Raw genomic sequence first — 21115 nt, forward strand, 5'->3', positions numbered from 1 at the left:
ACTGGTTTCTGTTCCACCTCAATGTTTAAGAAAAAATAAAACACACCTGAGCAAATCCAAACTTTTAATGTTTAATATTTCCAGATGAAAGATTGTGGTTCAGCAAATATCCTTAACAAAAGAAAACCTAATGTCCTACAGAAAAGCTGCTAGTCAAGAACCGATAGGATGATGAAAATAGAGAGAATAAGACACTAAGGCACAAATGATCTAGTGTATGGCTAAAAGACCATCTTAAGATGTGCTGTAAACATGTTTTAGATCTATGTTAAACATAGGCAGTTTTAATTTAAAAGCATGAGAAATAAATGGAGAAAAGCATGTAATAATGCTCAGAAGACTGCTAGATGACTCATGTAAAAAATAAAAAAAGAATTCATATTACTGACTGCTAATCTTAGACAAAGATACAAAAGACCCAGTTCCACCCTTGATGCCATCCTTTAACCCCAAAAAAATAAATTGACCTGGAAAAGGAGAATATTGCAAAATTTATATTGCAAGCACCTTTAAAAAAAAAAAAAAAAAAAAAAAAACTGAATTTGTCCTATAATAAATCTTTCCTGATTCTCTTCATAGTGTAGCAGAGCAGACATCTGTGGCAGGGTAAACTGAATAATGACATGCCTTGCATAGACAATTAAAGCCGTTCAGAATATTAAACTTTTCATTTCCCATTAAAAACTGGGCCGTCTTTGGAGTATGGAGGGTGTAATGCTGGTGGATGGAGAGACTCAAACTAGTTAGCTGAGAAACATCTGTGCCGTTTTGATATCTTGTGTCATTGCATCTTTATTTGAGAAAAGTATCAAGCTTTCTCTTGATATTGTCAAATGAGTCCATTCCCATGTAGTCTGCCTGGCCTTGCTCCCACTTCTCCTTTCGTTCTTCTGAAGACATCTGGGGTTGGAGTGCTTGTGCAAGTGACTCAAGGCTCCCATCCTGAGAAAATAAAAAAAATAAAATAAAAATTTACACAATAGTGAAACCAAGCAGGAAAACAGAAAATTAAATCAATGAAGAGACACAAATCACAAATGCATCCTTTCCAAATTAATGGCCACAGGCAAACACACAGGAAAGCATGGGTTTTAGAGGGAATGCAGTAATAGCATTAAACCAGGTGGCAGCAAACTGTTACTGCTAAGCTATTAAAAAAAAAAAATAAAAAAAATTTAACTATTTCACCATACCTGTTCACTCTCAAAAGTGACCAGGTCACTGTACTGGAACTTTATGAGATAAATAGGAAGACAGAAAAGAGGTACATTATCCATAACCAAAATAAATGGTAAATAGTGAAAAAAAAAAAAAAATTGAATGAAGGTGAAAAATACATTATGCGACAGCAAAATACAATTGCATATATAAATATGGCACAACATATTTCCAAACATACAGTACTGTCCTGCATTAATGATGCAGGAACCACATCTATCCATCCATCATGTTGATGGTCACCAAAGTTGTAAGCTGTAAAAAGTTATTTATGTTACATTTTGGAAATCTTAAGGAAAGCTGTTCAATCAGCTGTAAGTTTTAAATTGTACATCATTGACCATGACTCCACAGCTCTGAAGTAATTCCATTAATTTCCTTTCAACGTGCCATATGACTGCAAGTGATATTGTAAAACAAATCAACCAAACAATTCACCTCCACACATCCGGAGTGGAAAGGCTGGTCTCCATAGATCTCCTGCAGCATGGGCACCACAGCGCTGGAGTACAGGGTCCACCACTCCAGGAGGAAGGTGGGATGTGTGGAGGCCTCGTGCACACTACCTGTGATCTGTTTGGATTTGGGGTCAAACGTGTAACTCCATGGCTTGGTCTTCCCTAGGAAATGGACCACCTTGGCATTGCCACCATATCTGAAATTAATAATAAAGTAAATAAGAATTGGAATGTAGACACCTACACATTTTTATTGTAGATGCTTTATAATTGTTACGTTTAGTGGATTCAGTCCACCCCATTAGTCTCCTTCAAGTCATAGCTACATGTGATATTCATTAAGAGAACTATTTTTGATCATAAAATGACCCCACATTTAAAGAAACACCAATTCTGCTAACTGTGTCCACTGTAGTTATTAGTATGTGGCTACAACTATGAGCTACGTAATGGTAAACTACTGTTAAGAGAATGGTGTCAATGTCCAATTTTATGGATTTGTAGAAAAATACTGCCGTCACCATATATACAGTATTACAACATGAAACTGTAATCTCAAAATTAGATTTAAGGTTGCACATTGAGTTATTGCTGTAGTGGTATTAGCATGCTTGTATTTGACTATATTAAATAGTGTCTATTAAAAACCCTGCCAACCCCCAGAGACATGGGCTTCTTCTTAGGATTGGCCAACTGCACATATATACAAATAAACCTGAATTTGGCGGGGTTTGTTATGTTGCGTTTGCCAGACCTCTTAAGTAGTGCCATTGCTAACAAGTAACTACATGTTCATCACCCCTAGCATCCTGATTTGGTTGCCAGGAAATGCCAAACTATGAGCTTGTTGATGAGCTTTGTTTCTATGGAGGAGAAAGATTTAGACACACAGAGGCAGTGAGGATGGGTGGGGGAGCTCAAGATACATTGCACAATGACCAGTCCTGGAGGCGAACATAAAAGGTCTTTAAATAAACCACTATTTTAGGACTTAGCCTCAGCTGTTGGGAGCTCAGGGTGGTTATCCAACCGAGCGCAGAGGCCTGCTGGGTGATTCTCCAGCAGAGCCGCTGGAATTCAACTGCTGATCTCACTTGTAACCCAATGTCATCACAACGTGACTACACGTTCATGTGATCGAGTGTCTGCTTACACATTGGCTGTGTATCAGATATGCAAGACTTTAGTCACATTGACAAACTTACTGCTGTAGTATAATACAACGGTCTTGTGGAAGTATATACTTACTGTAGCAGCTCAAACTGTAGAAACCCCTCGTACTACAGTGGGACTGTTTTAGAAACCTAACCTTGGTAGACAGACACTTACTGCTTGAATGCTGGAAGGTACGTGTAGATGGCTATGCTGCTGAGGTTGTAGATGAAGGGGAGGTGTTTGGATATGTCAGCTGTTGCCCAGTCGCCGAAGAAGCCATTCAATACACCTTGGTCTCCTCCTGCAACAGAGAGGGGAAGAAAATCAAACAAACATGCAACGGCATATTAACATACTGTATCTTTTAGGGATAATATGTACAAATCTGAAACAGACTGTACAATCACTAAACCTTTACAAAAAGGTTTTACAGTTAATACTGCATCAGCTTTACTTTGATTTCTATGCAAAAAAACTTTGACGTACATGTAGTGCTGTTCCCATCTTTTCTAGCTCAGATTTTCTACTTCAGTTATGCAAGGCAGTACAATATAGTGTATGCATGTATGTATGTATGTAACAGTTGCTTTAATTTGCTTAACAAAAATGTATTTGTCAAATCAGACATGGGGCAGTATATAAAGCTGGTTATGTAGAATCTCAGTGAGCAGTACTACACTTTGAATGGCATTTTCAAACCTCTTTTTGCAGGGATGAAAAACTTCAGGTTACTTCAGGTCAGAGAGAGCAGGAGTGCTTGGTCTAATTTATGTGCATTAGTAGCGTGAGAAACTGATGAGGGCATAACAGCCAAATTAGCTTAAAAATGCTCTGACAGGTTTAGGGTATGCCTGGATAGCTTTTTTGAAAAGGAGTGAGAGTTTAGTCAAGTGATCTGCATACCTGTGACAGCCAGATTAATTAGTCTCTGCTTAACACTGGTCTACATTAGTCAGCAGTCTGCGGAGATCAGTCCAGACAAGCTGTTAGAGGAATGTTCCTACACATTCCGAACACCGAGATAGATTTCCTTCCTTTACAAATTGCAATGGTCATTTGAAATACAATTTCCCTTGCTAGAAGGCATGGGAAGATCTGAATTAAGTTTTCCACCCTGGGTTTTATCCCCAAGTTTCCTGAAATCACACAATATGCAAGCCATGCATGAGCACAGTGTAGGTGTATAGCGATCACAGTAGCTGTACAGAGCTTTAAAGAGACATGATGTACAGAACATGGTCGGTCATATGTGCATTAATGTTGACATTATACTCTCCAATGATGGCAAAATGTCAAGATCATGTGCTGTTGAAAGGCCCAGGGGTATACATTTAGAGGAAGGCTGGATTATTTGGCTAAGCCACCACAGTGGCGAGGATTTATTCATCAAATACATTTGACAAAGATTGATTGCCTGCCATTTGCTCACTGACCTCCAGTACTACAGTTCAAAGTCAAAATCTGCTTGGCAACACCAGAAGCCTTTCAATAGGCTGCCGTAGGATCGCCTGTAAGCAGATGGCAATGCTAGCTTGATTGCTGTTGTGCACTTCTATCCTTCATATTGTTGCCAATCACAGCTAAAGGATTAAATTCCCTCACTTGAACATATAATAATAATAATAATAAATTGAATTTATATAGCGCTTTTCATGGACTCAAAGTCGAGATCTAATTGATTTGCACATCAAATGTATGATGGTACACTATTGTCTTGTAACTTCTTCACCAATACAACAAACATATAAAAGAAACCCATTCCACAGAGACTAAAAATGATTGCAAAGGTTGCATCACCTACTTATCCAGTCCAAGTCTACTTTAGTTTGGTTTTCATCACTCTATACTGTAGCAGTTAAATGCTCCAATATATTCACTAGGCGCTAACTGTCATGTGGTGCTGGGCAGGTAGCATACAGTTTGTTTATCTGAGCTTATTCGCTGAAAATACCTGCTTGTTATGTCTGGAAACACTGGTGACTGTGGTGAGGCTGGATGAAAACTTAAGTTGCCAGCCACACAAGAATTTTACATTTCCTCAAAGTAAGGGATCGCAAAAGGTTCGGTATCGCTATTGAAACCCAGATATTGTTTCTACGCTTGTTTGTAAAAATGTCAATGATCCCCAGCCCTATTCATGACTACTCAACTTTAAATAATACAACTTGACACAAGTATTTAAAGTGTTTTGTCTCGCTCTGTGCTGGGGACTTGAATTAACCCTCTGGGTTAACACTCAACACACTTTAAAGTTTGCATTTAATTGCCTCAGGTCCTAGAGGCCCAACTGGAGAGCTGAAAGGCCACTCGCCCTCGCTCAATTTGGCCAATTTAGAACTGGGACAGCCCTTGTCATGGTGGTAGCTTACGTAAACACAGAATTTAGGACAGTTTGGGGTCCAGGGACACAATTGACATTAAGTGGGTCAGTAGCACTTAAAGTATACGACCAGATCTGCGCCTTTTCAAAAAGCTTTTTTTTCAGTGAAAATCTGTTCTGCAACTGACCAGGCAGAACACTGAATTTTGAAGCCAAGCAAAAAACATGACACCAGCTCATTGACTATTCATGCTAAAATGCTTCACCTAGTTGCCATATAGTAAATCATTGGACTGACACTAGTACAAGATTAGATGTTGGCCTTTAATAGAACTTTCACATGAAGCTCTAAAAAGCACAGAACTGTACAGTCTGTGAAACCGCAGACTGCTGCAGTTTTAAAATAACACACACATAGCTGCTGTTTGTCTGAACCCACAACTTCTACTGGGGATTTCAAACTTAATATGGGGCCGAGTGTCTTCATTTTGAGGGGATGAGCAGAGCTCAGCAAAAATGTGCATCCAACTCTGCCAGTTTGTCTTGGCAGCAAGCAACACTGGAGCCACAGATGCAGAGATAGAGCCTCTGGGTTTAACCACCAAAATTATTTTCCTGTTGTCTTTCCTCAGCAATTTTTCCAATATCCGTGAACTGCAGAGAGACAGAGAGCTGCATGTGTACATCGTGTATTCCTTAGAGTGGAACTGAAATGCTAAAGGTCAATGCAACTTCAACTCATGCCCCAGTTAACATTAAAAACCATCCATGGCTATAAATAAGACAGCTTTACTCATTACCATGCCATCAGGCATACAGACGCTGACATCCCATTGAAATATTGGATTAAAATGTTTTTATTTTTTTATAATTGTGATGGAAATAAGACTCTTGCCAACAAACACTCACGGCAGCCAGAATGAGTCGGCACTATAAAGCATTGGCCACTATTAAACTAATTGGTTTTCCAATAAACTCTTTGTGATGAATCTCTTTCACAGTATCACAAAAGGAAAACAGCTTGTCATTTAATGTTAAAAAAAAAAAAAAAAAAAAGTGTCACTGCTACTAACAAGGACAGGCCTCGGCTCTTCCGAGCCCTACTATAAGTTGCATCTTGTTTTGTTTATTCCACAACGGTTTCTTTTGTTTATTGGCATTTTAAGCACCCTGAGAAAACATTTGAGTTTGATTAGGAGTCCAACTGGTCTACAGGCAGGTTACTTAGGAGCTTTTTCCGAGGCTTTCGACCACATCTCACAGTCCTGAATGGAGTTCTCAGTTGTCATGCTCTCATCATGTAACCTAAGTATGACACTTTGGTAACGTAATTAAGACTTGTGGTTAAAAGCTCTGAAAAAAAAAAATAAAAAAAAAATTAAAAAACGCAAATTTCTGAACCATGAGTTCAGATTATTTTGTCAAAACCCAGTTACTGTACTGCCGAATACATTGGTTGATAAACAGTTTGTCTACCAGTAAGCATTGACAAGTTTATTTTTCAGTACCTATCCTGGTCACATTTTATTAACAAATGAAAGTTATCTGTCTAATAAAGCGAGGTGTGTGTGTGCTCTTAGTCCATGAGACAACTGTCTGATTACTCTACATTTATTGGTTATATTTTGTGATTAAATTCTGAATCTGCCACGTTCTGTCAGGTAAATATAGTAGCACAATGTCTTCCTGTAAGTCATTAGTAGGCTATACAGTAGAGCTGCATATTAAGTGGTTAGAGGGGGTCCTTCTGAAAGTTATTTTTTGGTTATAATTTGGTTTTGGAGAATTCTACAACCGGCAATGCCACAGGCCAAGCAATCAGCCCGTTCCAAACAGGAACATTAACGGGCACTTTATAGTTTATTAAAACATCGATCGATCGAAACCCAATAACTGTACAACAAATGTGTGGATTATAAAGTCCCAGGTTCTGGTTTTACATTTGCTAATACGTGAAATCTTCTGAACATACAGCATTGCAAAAAAGTCTGTAACTAGTGCATTTGAGAAGGTTGAATGAGACAAATGTTTACTTTAGCAGGTCAAAGTGTTTAAAGAATGTTAATAAATCTTACTGTGAATGAGTGTTCTGTCTTGGTAAAATGTTTACAGGCTACCTATTAAAAAAAAAAAAAAGCAATAGCTTATCAAGTGTTAGGAATGTAGCAGTTTTATGTTCAAAAACTGCTGTTACTTTTGTAACTTTTGGCAAGCGAAGGTGGTAAACCTGTAGTACGAGAACCACAGCACCCTACAAGTATGGAATAATGACCTTTTTAGCCACTGATTTGAGCTGCTCAGTAAACCCGATATGGAGCCAATACGACAACCACAATTCAGTTACAGTATGACACAGAAGTGTTGCTGAATGTCAACCAGTGCTCTGTGCAAAATACCGCCTCTCAAATTTAACTTCCACCCCTCTGCAGTGAGCCCCTGAGAATAACTCAGCAGAGCTAGACAGTCAGGGACAGGAGGGCCTTGTATCCAGGCACAGGGCTCGATAAAGGCCTTACTTAGAGCAGAAGATAAACAAGCTTGGTTTAACATCATGTTACCAAGAACCCAATGTTACTCAAAGCCTACATGTTTGAGTAGGACTGCAAATAGGTTGCTGACATCACAACTGTGTGGTGGTTAACCAGACATACTTGCAATTCTAGAAATCCTCTTGTACAACATGACACATTTTATCCAATACCAACATGCAGAAAAAGTCAAAAAGGATAACTGAAAATGGATATAGATGAGAAGATCGATATCACTTATTGTCCAGCATTTAATTTTAAGCTACCGCTAGGAGATGGTTAGCTTAGCATAAAGATGGGGAAACCGATAGCGTGGCTCATCCTAAGGTTAAAACAAAATCACCAACCAGCACCCCTCAGCTCACAAACTGATGTGATATGTTGTTTGTTATTCATAGAAAAAGCTATAAAACGTAAAAACTACAAGTTTTGGTTTTACTTTTCTTATCCAACCAATTGAAAGAAAGCAAAGTGTATTTCCTAAGAATGTTGAACTATTCATTTAAGTAAAGTAGGGATGAAACTTGTGATTATTATAGATGAAACTATTAAGTATTTTAATTCATATTCAAGCTTATGTTTCATAACATTTCAACACTAAACTAAAGCATCAAAACATGTTCTTCTAGACTTACCATCAAAGCTGCCGTGTTCTGTAGAATACTGAAGCAGTTTGCCATAGGTCTCCATAGAAGGATGAAAAACAAACACACCAGAGTTGAAGCAGTCAGGCCAGCCAGGGTCGGGAGCAGCTGACAATTCTTCTCTGTCAAACAGCTCATCTATATTTGAAAGCACCTAGGATGCAGACAAACAAATATAAACAGTAGATAGTTACAGTACAACATGTTGAATTTTTTTCTGGTCAAGTAAAACGCTCACTTTGTCTTACCAGTGTGTCTGCATCCATGAAAACACATTTGGAGTAATGTGTGAGAGTCCAGCAGTGGAGTTTGGTGAAGGTGACACCCAGGTCAGGCCTCTTCATCATGGCCAGGTGCGCCGTGTCGCCGCTGTCCAGCACATCCACCATCCTCACCTCATCATAGATTCTCTTCAGCGCCGACCTAACGAATCACCATCAACAATCCAGGTGGAAAACAAGGCTTGACAAGAATGCTAACAGGTGTGATAAAGAAATGCTGCACCATTGGTTGGAGGCAAGGTTTCTTACTGGCAAGGATCTGACATTTGCGGACCAATGAGTGCCACCAGCTTCTTGGACGTATTGTGGTTGCGGAGAGACTTGCCCAAAACCATGGCTCCCCGAGCATAGCAGTCATTGGTAGCCAATGTCACAAAAGCCTGGTCTGAAGGGGAAAAGCAATTAAACAGACATTGCACTACACCCGTTAGCAGTTGATTGGTTATTGGCAGCAAGTGCAAAGCATTAAGCTTCAGTTGAGTTAAAGCACAGTGTGGATACATAGTGTGTCTAACATATAGCCATTATTATTTAAGTGTCTGACACAAAACATTAAGTTTCACATTGATGCTTTAAATAGTTACGTTTTTTTCTGCGATTTAACTACATTGGGACTGCCCTGCAAAGGTCTCGTCATTAAGTCACATCTTTCATGTTTGGCCAGCAGGAATCTACGACATACACTAAACAACAAAAAAGTGTAACTGCAATAGCTTAAACATATTAAAACATTTGGCAACTTACTCTTCCAATCAATCCACAAGTTTAACCCTTGTGTTGTCCTTCGGGTCACTGGGACCCGACAACACAAGGATGATGTACTTCCGTTTACTTTGTTGAGAATTGCTCTCTAAACCCTGTTTTTTGTAAAGTAAGTAAGTAAAGTTTATTTCTAGAACACATTTAAACACAGTTGAAGCTGACCAAAATGCTGTACAAACAAGAACTAAGGTGCTGTATTAACCCTTGTTTAGAGAGCAATTCTTAACAAAGTAAACGGAAGTACATAATCCTTGTGTTGTCCTTCGGGTCACTGGGACCCGAAGGACAACACAAGGGTTAAGACAACAAGCACCATTGCCTCACCTTACTCCCTTGTTTTAAGAAAAAGACTTTAGTGCCCAGTACCAGATTAAATGTCTCATTAAAAAAGGTGATTTTTATTTGCAGTGTGGTGCCTACTCTGTACCACCACCTCTGCCGGCAGGGAGGAAAATTTGTCAGAGCTGCCAAGTCAGGTCTTGGGAACAATGCTCGACTGTGAGAGGACATATAAATTGCGATGATGAAATCAGCATTGCTGCTGGGGAGGTTGTGTGACTGCAGGATGTAGGCCAACATGAATCCCACATGGATTGTATAGAAACCTCTTGGTACTGTACTACCAATAAATGGGCAAAGAAAGTAAGACAATAGGTGCATTATGTACATAAATACAGTGTTAATGGTCAGTCAGAGTGCGGTTTCGCCCATCAGAGCTGCCAGGAAAAGTTGCTCCGTTTTACTGGCTGTACTGCCACACCTCCTCTCTCTCACACCCCCTTCTCAATTGATACAATAAGTGCTGTAGTATTTATCCATGTAGCCTAACATGAAACGCATAACTAAAGTTTAACCACAACCTAGGTTCAGTGAATTTACAGTATAGGCTGCACACACCCACTTCCATTTTCCTCAGTAAGAGTATACGCTCTATATTTACCTCCAGTGGGAGTTTGGTAACGGCATACAGTAGTACAGGGTTTCTAAAGCTAAGGTCCAGGGACCTGAAAGGGGTTCACTTGCAAAATTACTTAATTTTGCCGTTATGTCATTCATTAGAAGAGGATAATAATTACCTTAAAATCACCATTTTCGGTTCGGAACAGATGATTCATATGACACTGGTCTCTTGCAACAGTTTTTACTCCAAATGACGAATGGAGTGGACCAGACAACAGTAGTTATATTAGCTACTAGTGACACTGATTTATGGCTGACATATATGATAACTAGGTTTCGGATATAGTCGACATCTCACGCTTTCATTTAAGTTAGCTGGTCACTTAACAGACAGCAAAACACCAGATGGATAATACAATGTAGGCTACTTTTACACATTCCGCCTTGAAAACTCTGCCCACTTCGAGGGGCGCTGCGGTACAAACATTATACCCAAACAACAGACAAGCAATACCTACGGTCATTTTCACAATACACACTATTATTAGATACTGTCAAAGTCCTCGACAATTTTAAACTTCCTAGAAAACACGTTTTTAGCTTGAAGGTAGCCCCTGCATGAAAACGGCAACGCAATGTCGCGGTTTAAAATGTTAAAATGCTACATACCAGCCATGACTGAAGAAGTCGAAGCTACTTTGTAGCCTGGACTCGAAGATACAGCAGCCTTGCGTGGAGGAAAAGGACTGACTAAATCTACAGAGGTGGATTTATACAAGTATGACAGCAGCCAGTTAGCGTCATGTGACGGTCTCCACACACCCACCTGCTCCCAACATGAGGCCCCACGCCCCCCGGCAGGTCAGGGAGTTCAGGGAGTATTCCGTGTAAATGAAGAGACAAAACTATCATTTGATCATTTTTAACAGACTTTTTGTAGGCTACTCGTTTTGTTGAGTTTGTTCACAACTGGTCTCACAGCGAAAAAAAAAAATAAAGAGTCAAAAACTAACCTTGACTCAGACATAATTTCACATCACCAAGACATCATTCTGCAGCCTTGACCTTTCAAACAACCGCCATGTTGCTCCCTTGGCTGGTGTCATCTTTACTGTTGGTGACAATAGACATGGTGATGATGCTGTAATGAGGTGCTAAGATCAGGAACAACATGTTCCATATTATACTTTTTTTTTTTGTCGCCATCTTGTGAGATAATGACAGTATAGCAGCGACAAGACAAACAGAGGCAGTTGTGGAGCTCCCTTGTAGCCTACTGTGTTCCACAACATTGAATTCTTTTTAGTGGTCTCAGTAGAGCGCTTGAGTTAATAAAAACAAACAAGATTAGGTGAGTGTACTTGAAATCCACATATAATGGAATATTCCCTTAACGGCACAACTGATTTGGGGGAAATTATGAACACAGGTTAAGAAGCCTAGCCTGGAGAAAGAAATATCCAGCAACTAATATGAAACAATGAAGAATGGAAGAATTTGGAGACCTTTTTGGAATTTATATTAGTGATAGGAGGAGATGATAGGATCAAACAGCTGAAACCAACATGGACGCCTCTGGATTTTCAAGCTAAGAGCTACACATTTCCCTGGACTGAATGAAGATTTAGATTTAAGTCACTTCTTGTAAACTGTTTTCTGTTTTGTATGTTAATACTGTTGGTTTGGTTGAGACATGTCTCTCCTCTTTTGTCTTGTTTTCCTTTTTTGTGTTTTTCTTTGTCTTGAGAGGTCACCCTGTTGCCCTTTTGGGGACGATGCCCCCTGCTGACCACATTCGTTTTTTTGTGATAGACTGAGTGAACACTGTTGTAGATGGGTTGACCTTGATTGCTGAATGTCTGCATCTGTTGATGTGCTCACACCTGGTGCTTTAAATTGAGCCTGTAACTTCCTGAAGAAGGCTGGATACTGAAATGCGTTGAAGTTGTTGTTTAAAAATGTATTTATTCTATTTAGAATGTGCATTATCCAGATGCATTAAAGGCATTTTAAAAATGTTTCTCGTAAAAGACGTGTGCCTTGGTTCCTTTCTGGATGTCTAATAAATTAAACAAAACCTTTTATTTACAAATTTTTACAAATTTGCATTTGTCATAATGATACAAAAGCAATCGCTGAAATTCTACCTTCTGCTTTAGAAATGTGTGCCAGTGCAGTTAAACTCCCTGCTGATCTTTGGCTCCTTTATTTTCTCCACTCAGGCAAATGCTTGGCAGCATGGACACGCTGCCAAGGAGTTACTCTGTGGGTGCTGCTGGACTAAAATCCTTAAAGACTGATACCCCCACCCACCCAACCTCGACCACTGGAACAGCGCCAGCCGAGCAAGAAGTATCACCTGGGTTCAAAGGGTCTGATACAGTAGATTAGTCAATGGTTTTGTATCTTGTGAGCTGTTTTTGATTGAAAAGCATTGTCTAGTCATCAGCTGACTTGTTTAAGGCAACAGGATGGTTCACGCAGTATTGCACACATTCACTTTATTGTCTCTTATCCTCCAATGCACAGTAGCACAATCTTACCTGCACTGCTGTCATATTTGTTTAATATCTGTTTAATGCTTTTTGCACTATTCCATTTGCACAAATTGTATACAGATTATGTACTACACTCAGTATTTATATTTGATCCGTATTTTTTTTGTATTTTCTTTGTTGTATTTTGTATGTTTATATTTAGTGTATTTAATGTGTAACTCTATGTTGTCTTGCACGTTTTATGCCTTGTCTTGGCCAGGTCGTCGTTGCAAATGAGAATTAGTTCTCAATTGGCTTACCTGGTTAAATAAAGGTTATATAATTCTTTCTTTTTTAAATGGTTAAAGTTCAGTGTCTCCCTATTTTTTCCTGGGCTATGAAGGATTTTTTTTAAAGCAAATTATTTATTATTATTATTATTATTAGTTTCCTGGCCTATTTGTGATGGGCTGCAACATGTAAGCATTATTTTGCAACTGTTTTGTTGTATATTTCCATACAAACGAGAAAGGCTCAGTCCATCAGACACTATATTATCATATACACATAAAAAAATTGGTTCAGCGTGTGGGGATGGATCATTGATTTTATTGTTTGCACTCATCTTGACATTCTGTCAAGCACAGCGAGGAAACATGGCGGGTGGTGCCTGTATCCATGGATACAGGCTGGAGATGGCTGAGAGGTTGGAGGGGCTGGGGGCTGGTGTAGAGGAGCTGAGTTGGCAGGGGTCCTGGCAGTTCCGCTCTTTAATAGAGGTTCTTCTGCACGTAGGCGGCGATGTACTTGACGGCCAGCATGGTCTCCTCGCATGTGGGCTTGATCTGAGACTCGGGCAGCAGGAAGCCATAACGACCAGTGTCACGCAACTCAAAGGTGTAGGAATACTTTACTCCCAGGTCGTAGGCCCAGTCGTCAGAGCCTCCAGCAGCGGGGTCTGAGGACAGATAAGAATAGGGGGATTATTCAGAGTGGGATATGCTGATGACCTGGGACATCCTGGATGTGTTTTTATACAAATAATGCTTTCAGGGGCCAAAACAAAATCCTTGCTAGAAATAGCTTTCTCTCATGATAGGCAATTGCTTTTTTCTTGACTCTAGAGGCCATATACATCAAGAAATGGTTGGTACATTGTGAACACATCATAATGCATGTCATTATAGGTGGGAGATAGAATATCAAGCTTTCTCTAATACACCATTTCTCCACGGACACCAATGCAGCTGCAATACTCGCTGTACTTACAGATGGTTGCAGCACCGGGTCCACTGGTGTAGCTGGTACCATACAGACTACGCAGAGCAGCAGAAGCTCCCTCAGCAACCTTCAGCTACAAAACAGGGAACAAACAAAAATCAGATCAAAGGACCAATCAGAAGAATTTTTTTTACCAATTTTTTCATATATGTACCTGAATACTTTGATATAGCTGAGCCTGTTATATTCCTGTATTTACACACTTCAGACAGCATCAGAGAACACAGAAAATATATCAGAAGTTAGCTAACATTAGCCACCATATGCTACTGTTCATACTAGACCAAGTAAGGTTGTATCAGCAAAACACCTGAGTTTAATGAATTGAGCAACAGTGCTTTTTTTAATCTATTATGAATTCAACTTTTGGTTTGTAAGTGTAAGACTGTGTCATCAATTCTTTTAAAAGTTAAACAGATTTAAAGTGAAAACAAAAACCCAGTTTGTATTAAGAACAGTAAATCCATGTAAATCCATTGCACTTTTTCAAACAAAACATGTTTACTGATATTACAGAAAAAAGTAAAATGCTTCAGTGAGTCCCAACAGGAAATGAAACCCTCAGAGAAATGCACAAGCAGGAAAGGATATTTCTGGAAGAGCAGATGAGTTATGACAGATCCCCAGAGTTCTTTTGTTCTGTAACGTGTCAGAAGAGAGTTAAATTACGAGTGAGTAATAGAGAGGCAGAGACATGTGATGTGCCTCAGTTAGTGTGAGAGCTGGAGCAAGGGTGTGAGTGTTAACTGTACACCCCAGTGAGAGGTAAAAGAGCCATGAGAATGAAGAATATGAGCAGGGAGTAAATGATTTGCAGCAGCCAAGTGTGACCTTTAGATAAGAGTCATAATGGGACTGGGTTGAAGCTTTTGGAAACACCTTTAGCTACAGTACGGGCCAAAAGTTTGGACACACCTTCTCATTCAATGCGTTTTCTTTATTTTCATGACTATTTACATTGTAGATTCTCACTGAAGGCATCAAAACTATGAATGAACACATGTGGAATTATGTACTTAAAGGTCCAATATGTAATATTTGTACTGTAATAAATCCAAAAATGACACCAATGCCTCATCAGATATTAAGGAAACATGTTAAACTGAAATACTATCTTTTCTGACAACAATGCTAATGTCAGTATTTTTTCTTTTTGAAATTTACATTCCGTGATGGAATTTCTGTTTATGTTTTGGTCTGTGGTTGTTACCAACTGCCCAGTTTGACAGCCAGGCCGGGTTGCCAGATATACCTGTAAAAATGTAAACCCAGCGCGCTACAGCTGTAACGTTAGTACAGCCATGAAAGCAGCACACAAACGAACAGGATCAACGGAGATAGATTCTACCCAACCTAAAAAAAAGAAAACAGCATGTTTCTAACAGTTGCGTGACCAGAGACGTAACAACCCCCTGGTAAATATTGGAGATGTATTTGAAAGATGGAGACAGCTTAGATCCCAAAAGGATGCAGAATTGGCTTATTTCCTCCTGAACAGGTAAGCATTAGCTTCAGGCTAATTTATCACAGCCACTAAGGACGGGCATTTTATGTCATTTCAACATTTGTGTACTCACATTGAATTATATAGCTAGAGTACCCGAGTTGGTTACTCGCAAAAACAAATGAGACACAGCCAGTAAAGTGATCCCGACTGGTCCTGGCTAACGCCGCCATGCTAACCCTGTTAACTGCTAACGTTACCGGGAGGACCAGGCAAGCAGCCCATGGCTGTTTACAACGTGTAGTTCAGTGGCTGGAGCCGACAATGGTGAGTTATTTTAAGCCACGAGAGGGGGGCTGTAAATCGGGAAGAGAGGACTGTGAGTTTGCAGTGTGTTTAGCGATTGTTGCCGTAATTCTAAGTCAACGAAGTGTGTTCCGTCGGCAAGGTAGTGGTATTTTTAGCGTTTCGTATTGTAATTCTAAGCCGAGGAAGTGTGTTCCGTCGGCAAGGTACTGGTATTTTTACCGGTTCATACTGTAATTTTAAGCCGAAAAAGTGTGTCTGTCAGTTGGTTACAGAGCTCCGCGTGAGCACGGGCTTTTTTCAATATAGCCAGCATCTAACGTTAGCTACTCCGCTCATTGACATATATAAAAGACTCCGCTGTGCTGTGGAGTAATGTCTGGCTATGTGAGACTAGCATCTAACGTTAGCTACTCTGCTGTGCTGTGAAGTAATGTCTGGCTATGTGAGAAAAGCGTCTAACAACATTGTTGTGAATGCTGCGGTCTCAGCCTGGCAACCCCCGTGAACTTCGAGTCTGGGCAGGAGGGGGAAACGACTCTGCAGTATTTTGAATTGGTAGTGCAGTAACTATTTTAACCGCTAGCTGCCAGTATTACATACAATATTACATATTGCACCTTTAACAAAAAAGTGTGAAATAACTGAAAACATGTCTTATATTTTAGATTCCTCAAAGTAGCCACCCTTTGCTTTTTTGATAGCGCTGCAAACCCTTGGTGTTCTCTCAATGAGCTTCATGAGGTAGTCACCTGAAATGGTTTTCACTTCACAGGTGTGCCTTGTCAGGGTTAATTAGTGGAATTTTTTCCCTTATTAATGGGGTTGGGACCATCAGTTGTGTTGTGCAGAAGTCAGGTTGATGACACCTCCAGGCTGTGTAAGGGCTACTTGACCAAGAAGGAGAGTGATGGAGTGCTGTGCCAGATGACCTGGCCTCCACAGTCACCGGACCTGAACCCAATCGAGATGGTTTGGGGTGAGCTGGACCGCAGAGTGAAGGCAAAAGGGCCAACAAGTGCTAAGCATCTCTGGGAACTCCTTCAAGACTGTTGTTAAACCATTTCAGGTGACTATCTCTTGAAGCTCATCAAGAAAATGCCAAGAGTGTGCAAAGCAGTAATCAGAGCAAAGGGTGGCTACTTAGAGTAATCTAAAATATAAGACATGTTTTCAGTTATTTCACACTTTTTTGTTAAGTACATAATTCCACATGTGTTCATTCATAGTTTTGATGCCTTCAGTGAGAATCTACAATGTAAATAGTCATGAAAATAAAGGAAACGCATTGAATGAGAAGGTGTGTCCAAACTTTTGGCCTGTACTGTATATTATAATCAGTTTCTATGATATTAATATTATATAAACTTTGTTCTGGAAGTTTTGATATGCTGCTATTCTTTGAAATGAGATGCACACTGAAATGTTGCCCATCATGAAGACATTGTTCACGCTATTTAGTTTGCATCTAATGAGGGTAATTTCATGTATAGATGTAATATAATTTAAAGGTGATGTAGGTAGTATTGCAAAGATCCAGGAATTAGCCAAAACATTTGAACACTGTCCTTCCCCCCCCCCTTTTTTTTTTCTTTCCGCTAAAGCCCAAAACTCCTAAGCCCCTCGCCCCACAAGGGAGAATGAATGTGTGTGCATAAGCAGTGATTGACACGCAGTTAGACACCCCCAGCCCTGATTGGTGCATCTGAAGAGGGAGCTGTGGATTTTTGCAAATCGCACTACAGGCTGGAGGTGGTGCCAGTTTTTTTTTTAAATTACCTGCTTCATGTAGTTCTACTCGAACATAGGGTCAGTTTCAGCAAATTTGACAGAAAGTTAGTTTTTATAAATCTTACCTACTGCACCTTTAAAAGAAATGCTGCTGTCAATTTAATCCTTATAGTGGCACTACTTTTACCTTGACGCTTGTCTGACGATCATCACAGGAAGAGCCAGATTGATCCAAAATGTAACATACCTATGTCTAATGCAATTAATCTATTGTTATTGTGTTCCTAATGCATACGTTTCCATGAAGGCTGTATACATTAGGGTGCCGCACTTTAGCGATGCATGTGACACTGTCATGATGAATAATTATACAGTCATTGTGACTGACCAAGCATGTTAGTTAATATATTCACTGTCCTCATTTAGCTTTATGTACAATACACCATTTATGGCAGATAATGATGACTTACCAGCTCACTGTGGTGTGCAGCCAGCTCAAAGGTGTAGGAATAGGGGAAGAGCAGCAGCTGGGAGTAGGAGTGGATGGTTAGGTAGGCCTTGAGGACGGACTTGTTCCTGCGGATGAAGTCGGCAACGTTCTTGACCTCGATCTCAGACTCAGGACTGTACCCACAGAAGGTGTCGCTGCAGGGGTTGCTGGAGGCCCCAGTGGCTGTATTGAAAATTACATTGTTGAAAACCATGAATAGAGATATTTATTTTACTTCTTCAAAGGCATTGTGATTGTGCTTAAAGGTGTGATTGTACACATGAAGTTCAATTGACTTGAGGAGTACTATACAGCCTGTGAAAACAGTTGTATAATGTCTCACAGTATGTGGCTCTGGAAGGAGTTTGAGAAAAACGCTACAATGTTTAGATTTGAAAGATACTACCAAGTTGCATTATGGGAATACAGGATTTCAAGGTTGTGGTGGGGTGACTCACACTAGGCACTAAAAGTCAAGATACCTCGGCCTGTGCTGCACAGATTTGGCCATCTATAAAGAAATCTGTTTCACATATATCCCCCATCTTTGCAGTAGTGCAATATAAAAGTACCCCTTTAGGATATAGCCATGTATATGTTGCACTTACTGCACCAGCCAGCGTTCCAGTTCCTGTTGGGATCGGCACCAATGCAGCTGGATCCAGATTTCCTGGAGCGAGTCTTCCTCCACATCCTGTTCTAAAGTCCCTCAGTGGACAGAATAAACATATCAGACATGCATTTAACAAACCAACAAATTTCGTCATGATAAAAAAGACAGCATGGTCTCTATTAGGTTACACTATAAATTTAAGCTTGAAGTTGGAGCTTACGCTCTTGTGGGTGTAGTCGTAGCCATCAATGTTAAAGACAGGCAGAACAAATACATCCATCTGGTCGAGCAGGCTGGTCATCTGAGAATCACTGCCATAGGTGGACAGAGCCTGAGGATGATTGGAAAACATTCTGTGCTGTTATGAGTGGAAGTCTTTGTACAAACGCCTGCCATGCCCATCCAGGTGTTTTCCTTACCTCCTTGACGAACCACTGGCAGAAAGCAGGAGAGATCCACTCTCTAGCGTGAATACCACAATCCATGAAGATAGCAGGCTTGGTGGAGCTGGACTTCTTACCGAGCTGTTGTTGTTAAAAGTAAGAATAAAACATTTGTGAGAATAATCAGTGGTATACTTATCCAACAGTTTTCAACACAAGGGACTGATATATCAGATAAGTCTTGTAATACCTTGAGAACAGTCATGGGGCGTCCCTCGTAGGTGCTTCCAATCACCTGCTTGCTAATCAGATTAGGATTGGAGGAGGAAATGGAGGCAATCCAGGACTGGACCTGAAATTAAAGGGAAATGAAATAAGAACAGGAAAGAACAATCTGGTCAGGGAAGAGATTGTGAGAGTGATTGTGGAAGAGATTGATCTATTTTCCTCTTACAGTATCCCAGGTGTTGTACTTGGTGTAGCTGTGGGCTCTGGGAGAGGGCTTGTTATCAACCTGAGCATCAACAGAAGACTGCACATCCTCAATGAGGACCCTGAAGAGGGATTCATTAAAAACAAATATTTATAAAGCACATGTACTGTATAAAATAAAACCTTTGTGTTCGATTAAGTGTAAATCAGATAAAGATTTATTTTGCATCTTTGTCTCATGTCCTACCTGTACTCCATATCATTCTGCTGCAGGGTGGTGTACACCATATCCAGGTACATGGCAGGCACACGGATGTCCACATCGATGTCGATGGTCACCAGCTCAGGGCTCTCGGGTCTCCAGAAGTCAACCTGCAGATGGCGCCAAAGTCAAACACTTGGGCATGTTGAGCTCAACATTTTCATTTGACAAACTTTGATAAGATAAAAGACATATTATTGTGAAGTGAATGTGAGATGACAAAGATCCAGCAATATAGATAGTAATTGATCCAAGCATTCAAAAAAAGGTGCAATTAGATATGATTTGCATATCTGAACAGGCATTCAGTGAATTGACCCAAAAAATATATCCAATTTAGCCTCTTCCATCATTAGCAAACCAATTAAATCCCATGTAGTGAGTAAATAGAGCATTATGAGGAGTGTGGGTGTGTGAGAGAAGGTATAAAGGTACCTCGATGCTCTTAGCCAGGTCCTTAATGAGGGTCACATGCTCATCAAGTACAGGCTTCAGACGGAAGACTTTCTCTCTAGTGAAAAAAAGAGTGAGAGATCACAAATATGGTACAATAGCCACAGTTTTGTGGTTCACATTACTGGGCAGTCTCTCTACTACACTGTAAAATAATACTGCGCATGTATAAAATGCAAACTGCACAAGTGCTGGCCTTTCACAAGTGTGAAATGTGTTGTGATTGTTAAATGTGTTATTCAATGGCACTTATGCAAGGTTTATACCCAATAACTGTTTTATACATGTTAAATTCCACGTTTTAATTAATTTCATTATAGTTTGTGTTCATGTAATTGCAGCTACATGAAGCTACAGTGATCCAATGGTTTTAGAAGGCCTTAAAGCTGTTGAAGGGTTTCTTGTTTGTACAATACCGCTGAAGTTCCTTTGAGCAAAGCAGTCTGTCATTTTGTCTGAGGACGAATATTGAAAAAGACCAGTTTCATAAAATGACAAACTCTTGCTTTAACAAATCGTCTAACAAATTGCCACAAATATTGAAATTGACATACGGTCAATTGATGGCAGGCAAATTACAATGAATTCACTCATTTGGCGCACTAGTTAACATTGGCTAATACCATCCTACTGTATAGTAATTCATAGCAGACAGGTCAAGAACCATACTACAGTATGTCATCATGCATGCTTAATGCAAAGTCATTATTGCCACTGTAATTTAGACATTGTATGGCAATAGTGTCACACATAATTGACAGAAATGGGTCTTTTTGCTTTGACAAAGACTAGATATTTACCCTTCGAAGTGAGTGAATTCAGCCAGGGCAACAGCCACCAATCCGAGAAGCAGGAGGGCCCTCATGTTGTCTGTGAAGCTGAACTCACCGTTTGACAGCTCTTATAACCCCGACCTGCTGCCCATCTACCAATCCTCGTCTGTAATGCAGCAACATGTCACACATCCTCCCAAAAAG

General features: G+C 40.0%; 2 protein-coding genes across 3 annotated transcripts; both read right to left on the reverse strand.

The window, feature by feature from the left end:
- Positions 1 to 51: 51 nt before the first annotated feature.
- On the reverse strand, positions 52 to 11088 carry gyg1b (glycogenin 1b). Of its 2 annotated transcripts, XM_039790517.1 has the most exons (8): positions 10936 to 11088; positions 8854 to 8989; positions 8572 to 8746; positions 8315 to 8477; positions 3006 to 3132; positions 1657 to 1873; positions 1194 to 1232; positions 52 to 942 (listed from the first exon to the last, which is right to left on the reverse strand). In XM_039790517.1, exons 1-8 carry the CDS (start codon positions 10940 to 10942, stop codon positions 793 to 795), a joined length of 1014 nt encoding a protein of 337 aa, XP_039646451.1. In that variant the 5' UTR covers positions 10943 to 11088; the 3' UTR covers positions 52 to 792. The 2 variants fall into 2 exon arrangements, with proteins under 2 accessions (XP_039646451.1, XP_039646452.1); XM_039790518.1 differs by lacking the exon at positions 1194 to 1232 and having other exon boundaries at positions 58 to 942.
- A 2242-nt stretch (positions 11089 to 13330) lies between these two features.
- cpb1 (carboxypeptidase B1 (tissue)) lies at positions 13331 to 21092 on the reverse strand. The gene is made up of 11 exons (XM_039790696.1): positions 20939 to 21092; positions 20121 to 20196; positions 19671 to 19795; positions 19446 to 19545; positions 19242 to 19343; positions 19028 to 19132; positions 18829 to 18939; positions 18604 to 18694; positions 17976 to 18178; positions 14013 to 14097; positions 13331 to 13701 (listed from the first exon to the last, which is right to left on the reverse strand). The coding sequence occupies exons 1-11, from the start codon at positions 21001 to 21003 to the stop codon at positions 13514 to 13516; spliced, it is 1251 nt and encodes a 416-aa protein (XP_039646630.1). The 5' UTR covers positions 21004 to 21092; the 3' UTR covers positions 13331 to 13513.
- Positions 21093 to 21115: the final 23 nt, after the last annotated feature.

Source organism: Perca fluviatilis, chromosome 22 (genome assembly GCF_010015445.1).
Source record: "Perca fluviatilis chromosome 22, GENO_Pfluv_1.0, whole genome shotgun sequence".
In the NCBI taxonomy this organism is placed as follows: Eukaryota; Metazoa; Chordata; class Actinopteri; order Perciformes; family Percidae; genus Perca; species Perca fluviatilis.